The sequence below is a fragment of the Perna viridis genome, chromosome 10, assembly GCF_037379345.1.
Source record: "Perna viridis isolate PV_CMFRI_1.1 ecotype Kerala chromosome 10, ASM3737934v1, whole genome shotgun sequence".
Taxonomy (NCBI): domain Eukaryota; kingdom Metazoa; phylum Mollusca; class Bivalvia; order Mytilida; family Mytilidae; genus Perna; species Perna viridis.
In genome coordinates this window covers 25548838-25571718 of record NC_142454.1, presented here as the reverse complement: position 1 = coordinate 25571718, position 22881 = coordinate 25548838, and the positions used below count along the sequence as shown (strand labels likewise).

The 22881-nt window shown below is 33.5% G+C and overlaps 3 protein-coding genes across 4 annotated transcripts; all 3 read left to right on the top strand.

Moving 5' to 3' along the window:
- The first annotated feature begins 7 nt into the window (after nucleotides 1-7).
- On the top strand, nucleotides 8-4296 carry LOC148605127 (uncharacterized). Its single transcript, XM_088549595.1, has 8 exons — nucleotides 8-306; nucleotides 730-891; nucleotides 1277-1393; nucleotides 1669-1757; nucleotides 2049-2244; nucleotides 2509-2634; nucleotides 3347-3454; nucleotides 3935-4296. Exons 1-8 carry the CDS (start codon nucleotides 244-246, stop codon nucleotides 4211-4213), a joined length of 1140 nt encoding a protein of 379 aa, XP_088405721.1. The 5' UTR covers nucleotides 8-243; the 3' UTR covers nucleotides 4214-4296.
- On the top strand, nucleotides 4294-12188 carry LOC148605126 (uncharacterized). Its single transcript, XM_088549594.1, has 9 exons — nucleotides 4294-5688; nucleotides 6570-6713; nucleotides 7084-7203; nucleotides 8205-8278; nucleotides 8420-8515; nucleotides 8891-9098; nucleotides 9539-9643; nucleotides 10431-10529; nucleotides 11887-12188. Exons 1-9 carry the CDS (start codon nucleotides 5665-5667, stop codon nucleotides 12169-12171), a joined length of 1155 nt encoding a protein of 384 aa, XP_088405720.1. The 5' UTR covers nucleotides 4294-5664; the 3' UTR covers nucleotides 12172-12188.
- Nucleotides 12189-13770: 1582 nt separating this feature from the next.
- LOC148605125 (uncharacterized) lies at nucleotides 13771-22847 on the top strand. 2 transcript variants are annotated; one of them, XM_088549578.1, is made up of 9 exons: nucleotides 13771-13867; nucleotides 15786-15850; nucleotides 17373-17437; nucleotides 17863-18084; nucleotides 18703-18927; nucleotides 19964-20162; nucleotides 20616-20717; nucleotides 21197-21289; nucleotides 22476-22847. In XM_088549578.1, the coding sequence occupies exons 2-9, from the start codon at nucleotides 15800-15802 to the stop codon at nucleotides 22755-22757; spliced, it is 1239 nt and encodes a 412-aa protein (XP_088405704.1). In that variant the 5' UTR covers nucleotides 13771-13867; nucleotides 15786-15799; the 3' UTR covers nucleotides 22758-22847. The 2 variants fall into 2 exon arrangements, with proteins under 2 accessions (XP_088405704.1, XP_088405703.1); XM_088549577.1 differs by lacking the exons at nucleotides 13771-13867; nucleotides 15786-15850 and adding an exon at nucleotides 15557-15637.
- The last annotated feature ends 34 nt before the right edge of the window (nucleotides 22848-22881 follow it).

Sequence of the window (22881 nt, the reverse complement as noted above, 5' to 3'; positions counted from 1 at the left end):
CCATTGTTGGAAAGATACATGATACTTTAGATTGACTATTTATGTCAAAAACCATTTGATTGTAAAATAAGACAATTTCAACTGTTCCAAATCAATGCCCATCAAAAGCACTAGTTATTAAATATATGTTATAATAATAAAAGTTTAAGGTTTCGATATGACAATATAAAGTTCATGTACGAATAATATAAACGTATAAATGCATTTTTATCAGGAATATGGAACGAATATAATTTTCCTAACATGGAAGAGAACGCTATAAATGAACAAGGGGAAAAGGAAGACGTACAGAACTTGGAAGAAAATGTATGTACATCGTTGTCATTATTTATTATATTGAATATTATTTAAGATATTGATAATCAAGGAAAATATGCGATGTGAAAAACATTAACAAAAAGCAACAAGCAAGCAACTGAAAAAAATAAAAAAGTTTCTTTTCTATGCGCGCGTATCATTAAAATCTTAAGTAGGGAATTTGAATTGAATTGGTTGTTTGACACAGAAAGCAACGGTAATTGGTATTCCACCAAAAAACAATAGACGTTCAAGGTGGTGTCAACCGAAATCAAACTGTACAGTGGTAAAACAGTGTACCATAATTTTTGTGTGAGGGGCTAGAGTGCAACGCATAATAGAAGATGTGTACTTTATTATTGCTTTCTTGTTAACGAATACCTCGCACATGACTTTGGAATACTTAATCCACCGTTTTTGTTTTTGTTATAGCTTGAAGCAGAATTCGAAATATTAGCAGGCTATCTGCATAAATGCAAAGGTCTTTTAAAGTCGAAGGTTACAGTAAAGATGTACCCAACCAAGGGAGAAACAGATGATGCAATCAGTTGTTTACACCGTATTGTAGATATAAACCCTGATATAACAAACGACGTAAGAATGATTTATTTATTTCAACCACGAACAACAACTATTAAAAGATGGTCAGACCACAAAACTTACCAAATGACCCTTTGGCAGATTAAAATCGAAAGGGCAATCATAGAAAACTCAGAAAAAAATAATGTTAGACCAGGGAAACGGGACCACATGTTAAACAAAAAAAATAGTAGTTGGTTCGTTATATTACGTATTTATCTGTTGATTTCTTCCTCGCATAATATATCATCATCATCGCACATCCATAACTTTATGAATCAAAATCAACTTAATGCAAGTTATCTTCATTATCTCTTCTAAAGTTGTATTGTTAACAATGACTTGCTCGACAAAAGTTATGGGAAGAGAAATGTATCACTGTCAATGATGTTCCTTGTAGATTCAATTAATATCTGAATTTGCATCGTATGCAAGAGAAAGGAAATGGAAAAAAGTAAAGAGTACAGTATTATCTGCTTGTATGGAATTTGATATTGCACAAACCAAGTATTTATCAGTATGTATCTACAACATGTCTTAAAAATATTAACGTTTTTCATTTGATCAAGTCTATATACTACTATATTCCGTACACAGTATATCTTAAGAGTATATTGCAGTCTTGGCTTATATCGGAACAATGATATTTTAAAGTTGATATCAAAGATTGTCCGAGATAACAAGTTTGTTGTATGATTTCTAAGAAAAAAAAAGTGTCAATGTGCAGCTGAAGTGTATGTTTTAAGTTCGAACAGTGATATTTCATTTAGATTTCATTTCGTTTTGTTGCAGACAGAGGTGAAATCAGCTTTAGATAGGCCATCTAGTATCGAGCTTGCTAACTTTGACATTTGGAAGGAATGTGCTTACTTACGGTTTGGGTAAGATACTATCATTAACAATTAATGACATCACCTCTGTAAATCTACTTAAACTTAGGCTTTGCTGATATAGTTCAGACAAGGTATGCATTTGTAATTTACGTATACCTAGTCAGGAAAACTTTTAATGTTTTCAGTTCAATGAAGATGTGTTACATTTGCCCTTTTAATTTTGTACTAGTATCTATTCTTTTGATGTTCTTGACTTCCTGTTGTCAAACGTTTTTAACCCTCACACTTCAAACGCCTACCCTTATATTTTTTCACCAGAGTATTATCATTTATTCATAGAACTGATATAAGCGACACCTTGGACCCTGAAATTATAGAAGAACATATAGAACAGTCACTACCTACTCAAATGGCCACACAGTTTTGTTCTATTTATGATAAAGAGTGGACTGAAGCTATACAACAGGTGCTATCTACACTCGGGGATGAAAACGAAGAAAATGAATTGTTAAAAGATGTTTCTGACATATTAAAGGTACACAATAGATGAAAAAACCGAAAGGGCATTTGATTTAATTGCAAACAAACGAACACACAATGTAGTTGTATCACCCAAGTACTTCATAGTAAAACCATTCACGTCATTTAGCAATCATGAATCACAGAAAATGTTAAAGTGAAAATAAATAGAGATGAGAGAAAATACGAACCATTTTATTACATTCGAGACACCGTCTATATGTATACCATTGTACAACGATTCATTAATCTTGTTTTAAAGTTTTTTACTATTTTGCAGATGCTGTTTGACTACTTCAAAGATAAAGTAGACATACAAGTAAAGAATATGTGTTCAGTAATGGCAAAAGTCGCATTTGAACCTATTCAAATAAAACCAAAGTCCAGAGCATCTAAAATTGTACAGGTATCTATACACAGGAAGGCAGTGCAAACGTGCATTTTTATTTAGATGTTTTTCGTTAATATATATCTCTTACCTGTAAAGATACTTGGTTTATAATTCATAGTTTTCTTTTGAGCCTTTTAGAGTGCATTTCCACACGACTTCTATGAACTCGCTATTTAGTTTGATTTTGTAATTTAGTTTATGTAGCAGTCTTTCTAAAAATCATACAGAAGGTGATTCATGCATGTCAAAAACCCACTGAATTCAGTTTTATTTCCTGTTCAGAAACAGTTACTGATCACATAACCAGTCTTCGCTTTTCATATGGTTGTTGCACTTTTGAGATAAAAGTTATATAGATTGTACATGAAATTGGCACTTTGCAAGAGTTACGTTTCTTGATTTGGTTTGACTTGGTTGATTTTAGTGGAAGATCAATATATGGTTTTCTAAAAAGCGCAGATCTGAATGAAGAATTTATTACTGTTATGTGAATGTATAGCATATGTAGACTGAAAAAGCATAATTGTTTGGTAGGTTTTTTTCTACACCATGAATCGCTTTACCATAGGCTGTGGCTGTACACCATGAGTCACTTTACCATAGGCTGTGTCTGGATTTTATGTGGACTGATACTTAATGGGTGTAAATAACAAACTACGATTTACTGTAGACAAATAAAATAATGTTGTTTATTAAACTTTTATGTAATTATAAAGTGATTCTGTAGACATCTCGGTCAACTGTACCATCTGATCATGAACGTGATGAAGTGCGGAAATATGCCAGATTAACAGTGCAAGGCACATCTCATCACACAATTCCAATATTACTGAAGGTAAGAACCTTATCAACAACATTATGGTTTATATGGTTTTTGACATAGAATATTAAAAGTATTGCATTACGTAGTTTTCCAATGAACCATTTGACCGTCAACAGGAGCAACTGACAATACAGGTGTGCACACGTGGACAATAGTACAATGTTATTGAAACAATTGGTTATTTGATAACACGTGACCAGAGTCTATTGTTTTGTTCCTTATTTGGTCTGAGAGGCGCGACATTCCTAAGTACGTCAGAATCTCTGTCTCGACCTGTTTATATTAACCATTACAGCGGCGTATATTTCTAAATTTTAATGCCACTGGTAAAGAAAATTTTGATGCAAGCTTAAGATAGGTTGGTGTCATAAAACGTAAAGAGCATGGTATATTTCAATTTTGAAAGTTCAAAATAATAGCAAACAAAGGCAAGTACACTGCAATTGTTTATAGTTGTGTCAGTAATATAATACACATTCTCCTTAATTGCAGGATTTCAGTGCGCAGACTCAAAAGAAGTATAAGATATATTTCAACATAGACAAATTTGTGAAACTAATTGACAAATGTGCCTATTTTTCGTGGAGTATTAACCTAATGAACCCTCCAATGGTGCTGTTATGGGCTGAGAATGTGACATCTGAAAAACTATTCCATTACTTCCGTTACTTTACAAAGTTTGGGACAGAGTTAGAGTTTTGTGTCTGGCCATCTCTACTCCTACAATTCGATGGACAAGTTTTCGTAAGAGGAGTTGCACAACTTAAATGAGTGCGCTCCCTGTTGTATTTGTGTGCTTTTTGCTGAAGTATTATGTACTAATTTTACAGGCAAAAATATACACATTTACAGTAGCTTTCATATTATACTTGGTACCAATTCTCTTCAAACAGACAAAGTCTTTAATGACATTACATATATTGACCAAATAACGATAAATATATGCGAGCTTTTTTAGTTTCGAAATTTCCTAATGTAGAATCAATAATAATTAATAACCAAATTACAGGGGAAATCTATATAAAAAGTCTTGAGTTTAATTGGGAAATCGGCCAAGTCTTCAAGCGAGTTGACTGGAACATCTGATCTTGTTGAACAGGAAGAATCCAGTGAAAATACTGGTGTTGCAAAGTAAACGTCTAATGATTTAGTAACAAAATAGCTTATTCATTGCAGCCATTTAAATAATTTGTTAAATCTAAAATCATTTTGGATTTAAGAAAATTTGAAGAAAAAACTTCTTGTTGAACTGACTCCTTCTAAGGGGGTAAGCTACTATATGCATACATGGCTTATGGTTTAGGTTAGTTAGAAATAGAACCTATGAAATGCACAATTTACTTTAATAAAGGTGATTTGTCCACTAGTAAAACAGTATACAAAAGATGCAGCTATAATCATGCATTCATCTATTCAATGCTATTCAACAATCATCCCCAGAATTATGAGGACCTTTTTTTACTTGACAACAAGCATATATTTTTTTTCCTGAAGTTGGAAATCTCCCACTCTGTAGGTATATATTTCCAACATTGTTAGAAATTCTCTACCTACAGCTGTTTAATGAATGGTGATGTTTATTTAAATGACAATAGAAATTAGCCTCCCATTTATCTTGGGCTATTTCAGATTAACAAGGTCATAAGTTCCGGTCAAATCGCTTTGAAAAACATCTTTTGAACCAGACATCTTGCACCATATCAAGTATTCAAGGTGAAGCCATGGGAGAAAATTACAAAAAAACTGCGTCCTGTATGACGTACGTTGGTATTGCTAGAGAAAAAAAGACAATCACAAAATACATAGCTAGTTCACGACATGGTAATAGGTAAAATGGACCTGTCTTTGAATCTCAAATTGGTCTTCCATTTATTCATTCGTTGGAAAAACAAATAAATAACTAGACAAATAACTTATTACCCATACGTACACTTAATAAATGTATACAGTGTATAAAACCAGCCTTACAGAGGTTTAAACATTAAGGGGTATGTCCATTCTTTACAAGAGTTACTGATACATACAAGATGAATACAATAGCCTCTTGTGTGATAAAATAACTATGTGAAGTGTCATAATTAAATATCAAACATCAATGCATTGTTAACTTTAAAGGGCATTTAATAAGATTTCAATGAAGTTGTGTTGGCTTAAACATAAAAAAAATAAATAATTATAATTATTTAGTATAGTTGAAGGTTCAACATCAGAATACTATATACATGTACAATCCTGCCATGTCGAAGGTAAGAAAACTATAATAATTATTTGTATTTTACATGCGCTTTACAGTGCTTCTCAAGTACAAAAATGTAGAGCGATGTGCGATTGTGTTTCTTCTGATGGGAAGTATTCTAAAATTGATCAGTTGTGCGAGAGATTGATACCTATAAAATTTCTGAAGAAGTGGATACAATGCTTTTCATTGATTAGGTTATTTATATGTTGTAATCGCCGAACGTGGGATGCTTCAAGTGAGCATGTATTGTTATGCCTAGTAATCATGTTGTCCGTCCGTTCAAAAGTCCGTCCCCAGGTCTTATCCAGAACTCTTATGAAACTGCTAAATAGAATTTGATTAAACTTGCACACTTTATTAAACGATGACACTTTGAACCTCCTGAATGACGATTGTATAATTTCTTTATATATGGTTTCTGAGGAGGGGATCGGGGTACAATTTAGTGAGCTGTAGCTGCTCACAGTTTGTTTTTTTTCTGTTTGAGACGTTTCTATTTAAGAAAACGTTTATATAGGCGTAGGATACAAAAACTTACTGGTACTGTTCTGACATCTGGAAATGTCAGTTTTAGTCTGAACAAAATAGAAAATAAGAAAACAGGTGAAAAAACATTTTATGTGAAAGTTATTGGAACGCATACCGTACCTGTCAAAATTATTGATACGGTCGGAGCAGTACCAACCGTACCGGTTCCTACGCTCATGTGTTTAGTACGTGTTAATTTGTTCATTCATTCAACAAATATATATATTGTTGTATCTGAAATAATCATAGTGTCAACGATACCAATGAGTAAATTCAAAATATACAATCATGCTAGCTATTCACAATAAAAATGGCCACTTACAATGATTTCTCCTATTATAAAAGCACTTTTTTTATTAGTTACAGTTTTCGTTTTCGCTTTTGGACAAGTTCCTCCACGATGTTCAGAAGCCGATTGCTCACCCAACTGTAGGAGATGCCAAGCGAGCCTCGGCAGCTATAGATGACATTATTAACAATATACCACTCATAGACGAACTAAATGTATGTATTTTAACTATTATTATAAATTTGAGACTTTTGAATAAATTGTTCATTACTTGTGTACACACAGTGCTTTTCCCCGGATAACTGACAGCTGATTACCAGTCATACAGTGCTTTCCAGGATAACTGACAGCTGGTTACCAGTCGTTATTCATGTAAAGTGTATCTTGCTTTATCGAGCGCACAAATAAGAAGGGGTATTGCATTGCTAATACTTCGGTCCAAGACCATATTCATTTGAATAAAACTCATATCAGCTACTCAAGCAATCGAGGATTTGATTTATACATGTACAAGATATTTTGTATTTTTTTTTATTTGTACCAAGTCTATATATGCATTTTCGATTTCCTTAATTCTTTAAACAGGTCAAAGGATTGAGGGATCTGATAAAGATTGCTGAAAAAGGAAAGTTTCCCGATATGAAGGGTAAAATGAGCGAGGCAATATCGGACTACCAAATCATTGAGTCATACTATAAAAAGAAGGTAATACCATTGAAAATTCATTATGAAGGGTCATACGAAAATTGGTGGAATGGCAGTAACTATTTCTTCACCGCCATACATTATCTACGAATCAACTTTTAGGCGAGGACCATGCTTTTTATCCTCACTCTTTTCCCCTACTTTCAACAGCTATTGATTCTCTCTATATCGGACCTTGTCTTATAAATTAACTTTACTATATATGTATATAATGGCCGAGTGGTCTACGGCGCTTGACTTTGTGCAGGCGATGTTGCCATAGATGTCACAGCGGTACGAGTTCGAATCCCGCGGAGGGAACGACCAAAAATTTGCATTACAAATTTGACAGTTCTAACATCGTTGGGAATTTTTCAGACCTATATATATATATTTATATATATAAACGTTTACTTAATTTATTGTTATGTTTCGCATCGTTTTTAACGATCCATCACCCCGTAAGAGTGATTGTTGACTATTATTTAGACGATTAATTATATATGTATATATATATATAGATATATATATTAATTGTTTGACATGGTCTAAAATTGTCCTATAGGTTAGTTTTCCCTTCTTTGCGTTCCCTTCGTGTCGAATGCACTATTTCACAACCGATTGATTGAAAGGTAAATGGTGTTAACAGCGATAATGCTCGTTTTTGTCTATCAAAAGTTTCTTCAGCTTGTCACATAAAAAACCAAAAAAAATTGCTATAGTAAAATATTTATTACAAGACTTTCACAAATAATCATGTTTTAAATTGATGAATATAAAGGGTATAATTTACATTATTTCTTTCTAAAAGATTGAAACACTTTTTTAAGAATTTGTACAGTATATAACTTCTGAGTCTACTCTGAATATTGTCCAGTCAGATTTTGGCATGGTATTACAGGAAAACCTTGGGAATATCAGGAAAACAATTATTTTTTTTTAAACAAACACTGTTCTTTTTTATCAGAAAATATGTTCTATTCAAAAAGAAGTCATGCATTCTCTTTATTTTTTACTTTAAGCTAAATGACTTCCAGGACAGAGTGGGAAGCACAGGTTCGGGGCGCAAATCAAAACAAGAAACTCCTGATACTCCGTAAGTTGTCAAATAAGCTACTACTATCATATATAATTGAAATATGATGCATTTGTTTTTAATTCGCAAATTTAAAATTTAATATTAAAGGATAAAAATTATAGAACACTAACTGAAGTCTTTTTATTTATCTGTTTTCAGGGTAGTTCCAACCCCGACACCAACAGTCGAAAATGTCGGAAAACCGAACGCACACGACTTGATTAACAGTAAAGAGCTAGATAGAGGCAAGGAAAGGCATGTTTTTTATACAGTTCAGTTTGACGATTCTGAAAAAAATGGGTGAAAAATTACAGTAACCAAATTAATATTTGAGGATATTTATTTTCGTGAGTTACGATGTTAATCAAATTTTAAGGGCTTTTATTTTTTCCAATAACATTCATTTAAAGGTACATTATATTACAAAGAGACATTTTGGCTTTGATTTTAGTTAGCAATATTTTCATGATTACGAAATTAGCGATGAAAATTCGCTCGCGAAAACAATGTAACTAATAGTATCAATAAGTAAGGACAACAGCTATGTCATCTTCCAATACAGCCGCACTATTAAAATTGTGTTACTCACAGTTTTGTAGATTCGGCTTCCAATGTTGATTTATTTTGCAGTTCTAGGCAAAGAAAAGAAGTCACTTCTTTCAATCACCCAATGGCAACGGAACTAGATGACACTAACCGTCCAAAGAAACTTGCCGAGCAGTTCTCTACTTTGTATGATTGTGAATGGACTGATGCTTTTGATTCCATAGTTAGAAAAGAGGGCAAATCTGAAAATATAGAAAAAGAAATTATTGTCTATCTCGATGACATTTTAAGGGTATGCAACTTCAGAGTAGTTTTAAATTCTATGTTTGTTTAATATTCAGTAAGAAAACTAGTAAGTTTCAAAACAACCATGTAATATATCCAACATACGTTTTGTACTTCTGATTTCTGGTCACAATTTATCGGTTTAGAAATGTGTATTAAAGTTAAATTTATACTTCATACTGAAAAAAAATGGTTTTGATTTTCGGAGACGCTAAATTTGTTTAAGGAACGCAAGTGAGCCTATAAAATGCAGATTTAGCGAGCATGCTAGAATTTAAATTATTCTTAAATGGTGTATAGGTATAATAAGCTTAAAAATAATGAAAATACCTTCTGCGAAAGAAGATAGTGTATTGGTCAAGTTTTTCCTAAATTTGTATTTTAGAATGTGTTTACGTATACTGTCAGACGAGTATTGGTCAAGTTTTTCCTAAATTTGTATTTTAGAATGTGTTTACGTATACTGTCAGACGAGTAGAGGCTCTGCTGGAGAATATTTCATTACTACTAGAACAAACCATGCTTGATCCACTCAGTAGTACAAAAGGGAAGGTAAGATTGAAAACTTTAAGTAGTACTCCAACTAAGAATCAGGCAAAATGTGATACATGGTTGAACGCCTACGTATTTTTGTTTTTTTTTCTTTTTTTTAAAAGGCTTTAAAGTAAACAGAAAGACCCTTTCTTTATGAGAGATACAAATTATATGTACTCAGTCTTTAGAATTTAAAATAGGGGGAAATAATTGTTTAAATGGCAATAAAATGCAATAGAAATATTTTTCAATGTGTATTATCTCCTAAGAGCAGATAGATTGGAATGAATGATTATAACTGTTCATCATACAGACATATAAAGGTACTTAATATCCTTTTTTGGGGTGTATCACATATTACAGAATTTGCATGATTCTTACAAACAATGAAAGAAAAAAAGCTTTATGATTGTATGTATTGAATTTTTATTGCAATTTGCGTTATTTACATTTGTATAAAATTATGAATAATTTCTAAATTCAGACGATTCAAGTGTTTAATTATTATTTTCTAATAAGTTAGCTTTAACATTACGTACATGTTGGACTTAAATTACCTGGAGCAAACTCAAGCTTCGTATGACAATGAGACCTGTATTGAATGTTACGTGTAACTTTTATGAACACCAATTTATTTTGCTTTTAATGGTTCCATACATGCACATGTGTGATTTATATTTAATTACTATGTAACGTTTTTTGGAAGACAACATATAGTTCGAAAATTAATGAATCTAACCACAAAAATATTTCACCAGATTGAATGTACAAAGTACTTGTTACATGTCTTTTTATGTTAATTTAGGTGACTAATCCAGGAGTTGTCCATAATGCTAAATTCCAGAGATATGCAAGGACTTGTGTGAGAGAAACAGCTAAATTAAGTATTCCAGCTCTTAGCAAGGTGATTGTTGGATTTTGATGTATAGTAAGGAGTGAAGACGTCTTATTAAAAAGGGAACCAAGGTTATAGCGGTAATCAAAAGAAGGTAATCCAGGGACAAAGACCAGACATGGAAAACAGACATACACAACAAAGAACATAAAGTAACTAAAATCATACATACAAAGTAACAAAAGTAAATGAGCAACTCCGACTCCACTAAAACCTGGGAGCATGGACCAGATGCACCGGTAGGGTAAGCGTCTTCTGCTTTTCTAGAAACACCCGCCGAGGTGCTCATAAAAAATCAAGTCGGGGTAGACAAACGAGGAAAGGAAAACTATGACCCGTTGAATAAATCAGTTTTTTTCATGGTGCAGATGGATACACCATAACGATCCATGAGTTCATGATGACGACCATAAAACTTCTGTAGTGATGACTTCAATCTTGTAGCAACATAACCCTGTTCCAGAAGCCTATTTGTTAGACTTCTAGCGCGATACAAAAAGTCTGCGTAGTTTCGGCAAGCTCTGGCATAACGTATGAGTTGTGATATGAACACTCGATACGCAGGTGCAGAATGGAAAGTTGACAATTCTGAATGAAAAGTCATCACGTTTGTCGTAAAGTTTGGTCAATAGTTTTCCTTTACCATCGATTTCTAAGTGTAGGTCAAGATATGAGGCTGACTTCACAGTGTCTGTAGTATCTTTTATCTCAAATTCTTTTGGGTAGATGCGATGTATCAAATCCCCGAAATTAGGATTGTTTAAAGATAATACATCATCTATATAGCGGAAACTGAGACTGAAGGATCTAGCCAAACGATATTAAAGAGAGGACTCACTGTGGCAATATAAAATATGACTAAGGCAAAGAGTAATAAAGGGAACCAAGATTCTAGCAAAATCAAAAGAATGTAATCCAGGGACAAAGACCAGACAGGTAAAACAGACACACGCAATAAAGAACACAAATTAACCAAAATAATACATACAAAGCAACAAAAGTAAACGAGCAACAGGACTCCATTAAATCTGAGAGCAGGGACCAAGTACACCGGAATGAAAAGCATCATCTGCTTTTCTATAAACACCCGCCGAGTTGTTCATAAAAGTCAAGTTCGGGGTAGACGAAAGAGGAAAGGAAAACTATGACACGTTAAACAGATTGGTACTCATGATGCAGATGGATACATCGTACCGATCCACGGCAACCCATAAATCAATGTCTTACTGTATTATAATAAATTAGAATATTGCTGGTCAAAACAATTAAAATATAAGCAGTAAATTTGGAGGTTGGTAAAATATAACTGAAGTTTCATGTCCTTTCGATTAAACGTGCTAAAAAGGTTCTTAATTTTCTATTTAAGGACTTCAAACAAACGGATTTACGACCAAGTCTTCAAAAATATAAAGACGTTTTCAATGTTAACAAGTTTATTGACCGATGTGTAGAAATTTGCTGGCTGATGAACGTTTTAGACCCACCAATGACCTTAAAATGGCCGACTAACGCACAGAAAGCTGACGAATTACTCGATAACTATCGGTACTACACAAAACCTGGAGTACAGTTAGACTACGTCGTGTGGCCAGCTTTATTGTATTATGAACAGGGAACAGTAATAGTTAAGGGGGTTGTACAGATGAAATAAATAGTTATTAGTTGTTATTCTTACTTTTGCACTAGTGATTAGCTGCCTGTACTGATATTTCTTGAAAACATACCTTCGGCTAAGTCACGATATCAGAATTAATTAGGCTTTCTGTATTTTTAATTCTGGTACCTTTTCCCTATCTTACTTTTTTATTTTATTTTATCCTTAGTTTTTTGTTTTGTTTTTTGTTTGTTATTTTTTTTTTTGGGGGGGGGGAGGGGCGAGGTTCGCGTCTGAATTCTGCTCTTTGTCACTCATCATTTTTTTTCAATATCTTTCTTCCTATTTCACAGTAGAGTAGTTACTCTACACGGTTACGGTACAGGTGTGACACATATACATTATATCCGAATAAAATGTCAACCGAAGCTTTGTTTTTTCAAGTATTTTGCATTACTCCGCTAACACACATTGTCTGCAGTACGATACAACTTGAAGATAAAAGAGTAATCAAGGGAACCAACGATCTAGCGGTAATCAAAATAATGTAATCCAGGGACAAAGACCAGACATGGAAAACAGACATACACAACAAAGTAACAAAAGCAAATGAGCAACTCGGACTCCGCTAAAAACTGGGAGTATGGACCAGGTGCACCGGTAGTGTAAAAACTCCGATTAAAACCTATGGTAGATCCAGGAGTTCAGAAAATAGGGGTGTCAATCCAGAATTTTTCCAACAATTTCTGACATCTGAAAACTGAAAGGTTCATCATTTCAATGAAATACATGTACGTGTATTTCAGATAAGATTGTCACAATATTGTTTCCTGCATCGAACTTTCATTTCCGTGAAAGTTAGAAATATTTCTTGGTCGTCATCATGAGATTATCAAGTCTTGTCTTCCGATATTGACTGTGTATTTATTTCCACTATCATGACGCCATCGCCCTAATGTTCCAGGTTTGTTCTAGTCTTCTACCGGATATTAGCATTAGCAACTCGACAGGTGATTTTCAGTGGCGGATCCAGAGGGGGTGCGGGGGTAAACACCCTCTTTTTTATTGGAAAGATTGTTATTTTCGTGTGTAAAATTAACAAAAAGTGGCAAGTAATGTCCTAGCAACCCTACTTTTTCCGAGGAACCCCGGCTGGCTACCCTTCTTTTCAACGTTTCTGGATTCGCCCGTGACTCTGGAAAAGCAGAAGATGTATTCCCTATCGTGTTTGAGCACACAGTGTATAGCGGAGTCCGGGTGGCTTTTCTTTCAATGTTTAGTGCATGTTTTATCTCTATTGATGCTTCTGTCTCTAAATTCTCTGTTCTTTTTCTGTGTCTTTATTTGGTGTTTAAAAAGTGCCTCTTTCATTGTCTCACTTGTCTAGATATTATGGAATACACGTTTACATGCATAAAATTATCATAATACGCGAAGTTACGATTTAGCAAACAATCTTTAGGCGATTGCGTATGCAAATAATTTATAGGGTTGATATACCGTTTATTGTATATGTTTTGTTTGCGTACTCTTTATGTAGAGTCAAATGTCACTATTGTTTTAACGATTTAAACAAAGCTTCATTAGTTATGCACATAAATACATTATCTTTGTGAAAAACTCAGACTTTAAGATTTAAATTTGATAGTTTTAAAAACACATTTTATGACCTGTAATATCGAAACTGAAATAAATACAAAACCAGTTTTTGCTCCATTTATAACACATTTTAAGGAAGTGTTTTTCCTTCCTGGTAAGTTTTAGTTTAAAATAATTTTGTTCAAAACAATTAAGTTAATTCTATTGTTATATTCTGTTCATATTTTTCAAAATAATTTATTTCAATTAATTTGGCATTCCAACATTACACAGTTAAACAATGGCTGTGGTCGCTCCATGAACTCTGTGCTACAAGAGAATATTGTAACAAATGACAATGATACATAAAGACACTTCTAAGTCAGACAAATAAAAATATTTAGTAAAAAGTTCATGCAAAAAGCAAAAATCTATGGGAGTAAGTGAATTACGAGATCAATGTCAAGCAAGTTAAAGAGAGTACATGTAAGTGAGTATATTATTTACGCCCCTTTAACAATGGAAGCGTTTTTATAGGGTTCCAGGAATAAAATGTCAACACTGGTTTTGATACCGACTTTTTAAGTAGCACTCCACATAAGAATCATGCAAAATGTGATTCATGGTTGAAAAGCCTACAAATTTTTATTTTTTATATTTTTTTAAAATGCCATAGTAAACAGAAACTAACATGTGGTTTCACATATAACCCTTGTTCATAGGAGATAAAAATTATATAAAATGTATCGTAGAATTTTAAATTAAGAGAGATAACTCTGTAAATGAGACCAAAATACAAAAGAAACTATTGGATTTTCCATATGCATTATCTCTTAAGAGCAGACAGATTGGAATGAACAATTATACATTTCGTCATATAGACGTATAAAGCAACTTAATAACAAAAATAAACAATATGTAGCCTTTTTTCAGGTGTATCACATTTTACAGAATTTACATGATTCTTAAAAAGACCACTTAAGAACATATTATACAATTGTGTGTAATAACCTGTGAAAACTTGACAAAATCTGAAAAATGCAGTTCAAAAACCCACCACTCTGTCAACATACTTTCAATAAAGGAAATCTTCACTTACTATTAGAGACCCCCAATATTTAATACCTGCGTCATTTGTTTGTTGTTTTTTTGGGGTTTTTTTATTTTATTATATTTTTTTTATTTTTTTATTTATTTTTTTTTTGTGGGGGGGGGGTGATTTTCGTTAGAATGTCATATAAACTTAGATATTTTGACAGAGTTTTGTGTCCAATATATATTCATTTCAAAAAATTAGACTTATTTTTCCAAAATGATATGTCTGTATTCCTTGATTCTGATGGTACAAATAGTCAAATAACACTGTCAAAGTGTTGGGATATGTTATATCTTGCTTCACCCACTGACCGCTTCTTACAGTGACTGAAACTTAAATGCAAATGTAAATTTAGGTTTTATGACCTCTTGGCCTGATACAATGAGAAATCGAAATGTAAGTCGTGATTTTTTTTCTATTTTAAAATACAGTAGTTTGAAGGTTTCGTCGATTTCTCATCATTGAACCTGCAGTTTTCTTTCTACAAAAAAAATGTAGCTAACTCTTACCTCATTGTTAAGACCTAAGTGACATCCAAGTTGTTCAATCATACTAACAACCAAATATTTCACACAGGACAATAGCCAGAGGAGGTTCAAAGTAATTGTATGTTCCACAACCCCTCTAGGATGCAGAAATTGAGGAAAAAACTGTTAAAATTAATTTAAAACAGGGTTAAGCACATTGTCCAAATATAAATCCACTCCGGACCACTATAAAATATCTGGCTACAGGCATGGCATTTATGTTTTACCATTCATACTTATTCACAGAAATTATAGAATGGGCTGTTGTGCAGCCAGGTACAAACAAACTTCGAAGCTCTCCAGTGTAAAATTAAGGGAAATGGTAAATACTTTATCGGCCTACTCCGGAAGCATGTGGGATCCCAAACTTTGTTTGAGGACTTTGTTACTATGCTAATGGTGAAATAACATCTTTAAATCAAACTTACTGACTCTCTTAATTTCACTACTTTTCTTTTGCTTTGTCACAGAATGACGGAGTAAGATGACTGACGGCGGTCCATACATAACAACCGTAAACGTCAATTCGCCGACGGTAAGATGACGTTTCTAAATGGGTATATTGATGTTTTGTTTGTTTGTTGGGGTTTAACGTCCGAGCAGCAATATTTCAGCTATATTCAGACAATGAACATGAAATGGATGATAAAATGAACATGAAATGATAAAAAAAAAGGATGGGTCACAAGGACAACAGGGTCGACAGATTTTGATTGCCACTAGAAAAAGGGGGGATGGGTAAGGTCGGGCAATTTAGTCTCCTATGGCGGAGCGCAAAGGTTCCTACTCCTATCGAATACCACAGTAGGGTTCTTTAACGTGCGAGGAACATGGCATCTTTCCCAACACGGTGCACCACTATGGTTTGCGGTCAGGTTTTCCGTTTGTTTGTTTGTTGGGGTTTAACGTCCGAGCAGCAATATTTCAGCTATATTCAGACAATGAACATGTAATGGATGATAAAATGAACATGAAATGAAAAAAAGGATGGGTCACAAGGATAATAGGGTCGACAAATTTAGATTGCCACTGAAAAAAGGGGGGTGGGTAAGGTCGGGCAATTTAGCCTCCTGTGGCGGAGCGCAAAGGTTCCTACTCCTATCGAATACCACAGCAGGGTTCTTTAACGTGCGAGGAACGTGGCATCTTTCCCAACACGGGGCACCACTATGGTTTGCGGTCACGTATTATAGCCTGACAACCCCAGCATGTAACACTCCAGGGGTACCCCATTCCACCACCTGGGGCACACATCCCAGTTGCTCTGTGGGCAGAGCGCCTAGCCCACGGCTAGGTTTCTGAGCACTATTTAGTCGCCTTTTACGACAAGCTTAGCGCTGCTGCAGGCCTATTCTTTTAACACCCGGACCTGCACGGGGATGTGTATATTGAGAAAAGGGATCAATCATTCGGCTATAAGTGGCGGGACTGCGGCCCTTTTTTTAATGATTTTTTACATCAGCTAATGGATGTCAAATCAACACGATGGGATGGGTACATTAAGCTCATTTTATGCAAAACGTTTTTTATTATTACTTTAACGTCCATTAGTACTGCTGCGCTTATTTGTTGTGTTTCTTCTCTAGACTATAGACCATCTTGAATGTTTTATCTTTTCGAACTTTTCCTTTGCAAACTTCATACCTACATCTTTTAATTTTCCGCAATGCTGGGATACACTATCATAGTTTTAATCCACAATCTCGTCTAATGAAGTAAAACACATGGCTAAAGAAAAAAATATATATAATCCATTGTGATACTGTAATTGTATCTTCAAATACAATGTAGATGATTGTATAACCATTCCAAATAGTGTCAAGATGTATATATATATATTAGATAGCAATGTACATGTATCATACACCATTCCCGACATACATAATAAGATAATTAATGGCGTGCTACAGTATAGACTAAAATTCACGAATGCACCAATAATAATTCAATGCTTTTAAATGATAAATGTAAACCAATTGACATTGTAAAATGTGCATATGAAAGAAGAAGTATTGTCAATTTTGAATTGTGCAGCTACTCATTATTTTATTGACTAGGGCAATGACGGCCTACAACAGTCGACGTCAACCACACAACCAGCCGTAAGCACGAGTCAAAACAGGTACATATACACTGCAGTAACTTAATTTTTTTTTATTAAAAATGATATGGTTTCAACATTTTTCTCTATCATGTTGCCGCTTACATCAATTATAGTTTTCTTGTTTGAAATTGACGTTTTTGTATCAAAAAGACCCGGGTGCTTTTTCATTTTGTATACATACTGGTGACAAACGGAGTGTGGCAACGGCAACTACATTCCCAATATGTCGAAGGGAAATCCTGGTAAGATCTTATCCTATCAATTTCTCTGTCGATACATAAATATGGCTGAAATTGTCTCCAGTGATACAGGACCGGTAAAATGACTATACTTGTATGAATCCGCGTAAGTCAAAACTCTCTTATTTTATCTATCTTTAAAAAAAAAATAGTTGCATGTACATGCATAAGTTATTAATACAGCAGTCTCATTTATTTCACCAGTGAAGTTGGTAAACCGACACAAAGTACAACAGAAAAGATAAAACCAGGCCAACCAAGAGGGGGAACTAAGCATGGGGATGGAAACGGTTATAATATCACATTTTCTTCTTCAAGTGGCTTACAAGACCTTGAAAGTATCCGAAAGATGCTGAACGAATCTTTACAGGGAGGACAGGAGTCAATTGATCAACTTAGTCGGAAAGTACAGGAACTAATTGAAGGGTATAATTATCGATCTGAATGATCACATTACATTACATTAAATCAGTATGGTTTTGTTCTTGTTATCATGATTGAAGTCGTTACTATCAAAATCGTCACAAAAGTTGTATTCAATGTTTTAGGTACATATATCTTTATTGTTTATATTGTAGTGATATTTTTTTCGTGTAAGTATGCAACAAGCATTATAAAAGAAAATCTATGAATTGAAATTATGATTTACTATTATATTTTGCACAGTTTATTTTAATGTATATTTTAAAGATGTCTCTCTTTCTCTCTCTTTCTTTCGCATCAGAAGTAGGTTTGGAAACAAACAAACAAAAAAACACAACCCCTCTCTTTTTCTAAGTGTAGAACTGATATTAAAAGTACAGGTAATTTATTTAAGAAATAAATCATGGAAACTCCATAATTTTGTTTTCTTGAGTTTTCGTGATTTATTTTAAAAGGACTAGTTTACTCAAGTTTTTGAAAAGGCGCAGCCTATGTGTTGCACGAAATGTTGGAAATGTGTTCATCACTTTTTTACCATGGCTGTTACCTGAAGCACTTCATGATTAATTTAAATACATGTATCATGTTGACTTAGGAAAGGATTTGTATATTCTAACACAGAAAACAAAAAGACACCCAGATGATCCAACAGCTAGAGGATAAAACAAACGAACTAACAAGAATGTTGAAAGAAGAAAAAGAGGCGAATGCAAATCATAGAACGTCACAAGCACAGAAAGAGTTGGAAACCAAAGACAAACAGATTACAGAACTAAGACAAGAAACCACTGAACTGAAACAAGAGACAGAAAAACTAAGACAAGAAGTGGAAAAACTTAGAACAAGGTGAATGCTTAATTTATGCTCAAATTTTTTATGAGAAACTTTTTATTTCTTATGTTTGTTCAATTGTTTTATGAAAAGCGTGTAATGCGTTCATGGATGGGTATTTTCAACTTAAAATAACGTAACTAACTTACTTTCCAGTAATTTTTAAATAACATGAGGAAAGTTCCAGGCAACAAACATTTTAGCAGGTTGGCCATGCGTCCAGTTTTTTTTCTTTTTTTTTGGATGTTTTTTGTTGTATTTATATATTATATTTTGAAAACCCAAAAGATGGCCATGGTCTCGTGTAGAGTTGATTTCGATACTGTAATAGTTCTGATGAAAATATTTTGATTAAATGTACCTATTACACCGACCATTCTTTTCTGTCATCTTCAAGAATCATACACATTTGTACCTTCAATGTATTAATAATGTTAAAAATTAAATAAAAATCTTATTTTCAATTTTTTTTAAAGAATTTTTGACCTAAACTATTGTATGGTAAAATTACAAACGTATAAATCCTCTGTTAAGAGGAGACATTTGGCAGGAAAATGTTCTATGGCAACTTAAAAACAAAAACAAACAAAAAACTTCTTACTAACATTTCTGTTTCACTGTGAGCAGAGAAAAGAATTGACTAAAGGTCACAAAAAGGATTGAGATCCACAGTTGACGCGAATGCAAAATTGATAGAATAATGAAGGAAATAATGGAAAAAAAGACTAACATACAAAGCTGGATGTTTACAATATTTAATAGACCTTACTTTGAAAAAAAAATGACAATTATAGAACATTCAGTATGATAAAATAAATAACATAGCCTAGAGGGTGATAGAGCAGTTTGTTACCCCGAGGCGTACAATACTGTAGCCTAGGGTGACAGTGTATTTTCAAGGGGTCACAAACTCTCTATCACCCTCTTACATTGTAGATATATGTTATTTATATACACTATAACCTTGCATACTGTCAGCTTGTCAGAATGTTTTTTGACAAGAGTTGTAGTTTCACTTTGATTTCGATCAGGTGTTTTTATTGTCTTTTAGCTTGAGTAAAGCAGCGGCAGAAAAGTTAACAGACAACAATCCATCAATCACAGACCTTAGTGATCCGAACCGACCTCAAAAGCTACTGGAAAAATTCAACAGTCTTTATGACAATCTTTGGACGGATGCATTTGAACACGTATCAAAAAATGAAGTTTCAGAAAAACGGGCAGCTGAAAATCTTGTTGATATATTGAAGGTAATCATCTTAAGCTTGCGAATTTGGTGCATTACCTGAAATCGAGAAAACAGCTGAATTCACGTTTTTTTCAAAGATTTGAGAATGTGTAAACTTTGAATGTGTCTATATCTGAATAATGCATTATTAAATTATGTCTCGATGGATGTTGAAAATTTTTAACGTTGTTCCATTTTGTAGGTGCCATGTGGATTTCTTTTGACAGAATTAGCTTTTTTATCGGTTATGTCAATTTCTTGAAATAATTTTTCTTTTTATTTGATGCAGAAGCTCCATTGATTTGATTTTAAAGAGTATAAACGCAGCATATACATTCGAAAACAAAACAATTTCAGACTTGTAATAACATTTTTGAAAATATAATTAACGCAAAAAAATTATAGCGCATTGTCATATTTGTTAGTGCAGCATACTAGAATATAAATGCTTTATGCATACATTGTTATTTTGCAGCAATGTTGGGAATTTTGTCGCACATGCGCAGATAGACAATTAGAAGATTTGCAGAAGAAACTGATACGTCCGGAAGAAATCAGGGAGGAAGCAATAAGGCCTGTAAGTATACATAATCTCGTATTTAAGTATACAAAAATTAGTCTGTAAAAGTGTTTGTTAATGTTTGATTCATTAATTATTAATTAAATCTTAATGATCTGATTCATTTCTTTATCTATTTGTCACATAACACAACCATTGTAGAACAAAGTTTGAATGCTATATACTATTGACACCATTACAACGAGATTAAATGTAAAAAAGAACTTAAAACACATTAACCTTAAGAAATTACAAATGATAATGATGTAATTTTGTCTCTTAAAAAACATTATACGTGTACTGTTTCAAGAATCTTACCACACCCGTAAGCAGGTGGTGTTCGAAGAGGATACGACGAACCTCCCTTGGAATAAAAATAGCGTTAAAAACGAGCTTAAATTAGTTCAGCACTATTTAAATCTGAAAAATGTCCAAATATCCCCCTCCGAACATCCCTAAAATATTCTGACTATGGGCTTCATTTTCACTCCTTACAGGGCTTGACACAGACATTATCGGCTAAGGAATTAAAACTCATTAAAGATACCAGAAAAGCGGTTGCTACACATACATTGACTTCACTGAAACAGGTGCGTTCTGATATGTGCTAAGTAAAAAATTAGAATTGCTTTTTTTCTAGAATTTGTATTTTTTTGTTATTATTATTTTGTTTTGCTTGATTTTGGTTTGTTATTTTATAATTTCCGGCTTTTTATATATTATTACGATTAATTGCCAGCAGTATCCGTTTTATTTTACATGGCACAAATGTATGCACTATCAGATTTTTACACTGAAAGATTTATATCATAGATTTTACATGTTAAAAGTTAAATCAAAGACTGAAGTCTTCATTGTCACTTACCGTCAAATATTCTTTGCCACTGATTTTGGCTTCTTTTCAACATCCGAAATGGCACGAATGTGATATGCTCTAAAATCGGGTGACTTCCGCTAGAATCTTGGTTCCATTGATATTATTACTCTTTCGTAACCGTGATGACCCGAATGTTTTTCAGTCAAAACAACTGGTTACCAGTAAGTGCGGGTAATGTTTTCACTCCACTAGTTTCTCTGAAATGTTTTAGTTCTTTGAGTTGCTTATGGTATGGACACAGGAAATTACATTAGGAACCAGATTGAACAACTGGCAATGGCTAGATATCGGGGCCCTGATAATGTATATCACCTATAAAGTCAATTGTAACGAACCCTGTGTCTGAATCGGAAATTGGGTAAATTAATGTTCAATGCTTACCGACCATTTCGTCTTTTAATGGAACTTCCCGTTCTCATACAAGCAAAGAACACACGTAGAACACGTGTGTATGGTATTTAGGGACATTTTGATCTCGTATGAAGGTAGAGCTATTAAGCTATGGCGATACGGCACAGATCAGCAGCTTAATGTGGAGTGGTAATATATAATTATGCAAATCATGTGCGAAAGTAAAGTACTGAAATTACGAGTGCAAGAAGTCGCTTACAATATTAGCGACTTAAAAATAATTGAAAAATTGACAGTACAAAAAATGGTGAAAGCGATAAGTAGGACAATCAGTAAAAATGAGATGTGAAGTATATGTAATCAGTGATCATACTTGAAGTATGGTAACTACATGTAAATGTTAAATATAATTTACTGATGTTGCCATTGGTACATTAGGTATTGTACTTCTCTTATTTTAACAAAAACGCAATTTTTTCAAAATAGAACAAAATGTCAAGCCCCAGAGGCGTTCGGCTTTCAAATATATTCTTCCGATTGTATTCTAGTTCTATTGGAAGACAAAAGCAAAACAGCCAGAGAAGTTGAGGCCCTATGTTGATGCCTGTATCGAGATTTGTTGGTATGCTGCTGTGAATGATCCCAAATTGGACTTTGGTTTTGACCCGAAAAAGAACAAAGATGATTTTAGGGAATATACACAAACTGGACAATACATCGACTATTTGGTTTGGCCGGCTATGTATCTACATGCCAATGGACCCCTGTTATATAAGGGTGTTGTACAGATGCGAAGTAATCAGAGTGAAAAAGAAAGGGAACAAATGTAAAGTGTAACATTTTATTATATATGATACATTTAAAAAATATATAAAAATTATTTTTTTATATCATAAATTGAATTGTTTTATATGGCATTAGATGTAGAAGCTTTTCTTCCTACGGAAAGGCAGA

Bases quoted from the DNA above. Each gene is read 5' to 3' on its own strand.
- LOC148605127 (XM_088549595.1), top strand. From the start codon at position 244: ATGGAAGAGAACGCTATAAATGAACAAGGGGAAAAGGAAGACGTACAG. The intron at 1,394-1,668 runs GTATGTATCTAC...GTTTTGTTGCAG, and splicing joins CACAAACCAAGTATTTATCA to ACAGAGGTGAAATCAGCTTT. The intron at 3,455-3,934 runs GTAAGAACCTTA...CCTTAATTGCAG, and splicing joins CAATTCCAATATTACTGAAG to GATTTCAGTGCGCAGACTCA.
- LOC148605126 (XM_088549594.1), top strand. From the start codon at position 5,665: ATGTACAATCCTGCCATGTCGAAG. The intron at 6,714-7,083 runs GTATGTATTTTA...TTCTTTAAACAG, and splicing joins CACTCATAGACGAACTAAAT to GTCAAAGGATTGAGGGATCT. The intron at 8,516-8,890 runs GCATGTTTTTTA...TTTATTTTGCAG, and splicing joins CTAGATAGAGGCAAGGAAAG to TTCTAGGCAAAGAAAAGAAG.
- LOC148605125 (XM_088549577.1), top strand. From the start codon at position 15,572: ATGGGCTGTTGTGCAGCCAGGTACAAACAAACTTCGAAGCTCTCCAGT. The intron at 17,438-17,862 runs GTACATATACAC...TTATTTCACCAG, and splicing joins GTAAGCACGAGTCAAAACAG to TGAAGTTGGTAAACCGACAC. The intron at 18,928-19,963 runs GTGAATGCTTAA...ATTGTCTTTTAG, and splicing joins GTGGAAAAACTTAGAACAAG to CTTGAGTAAAGCAGCGGCAG.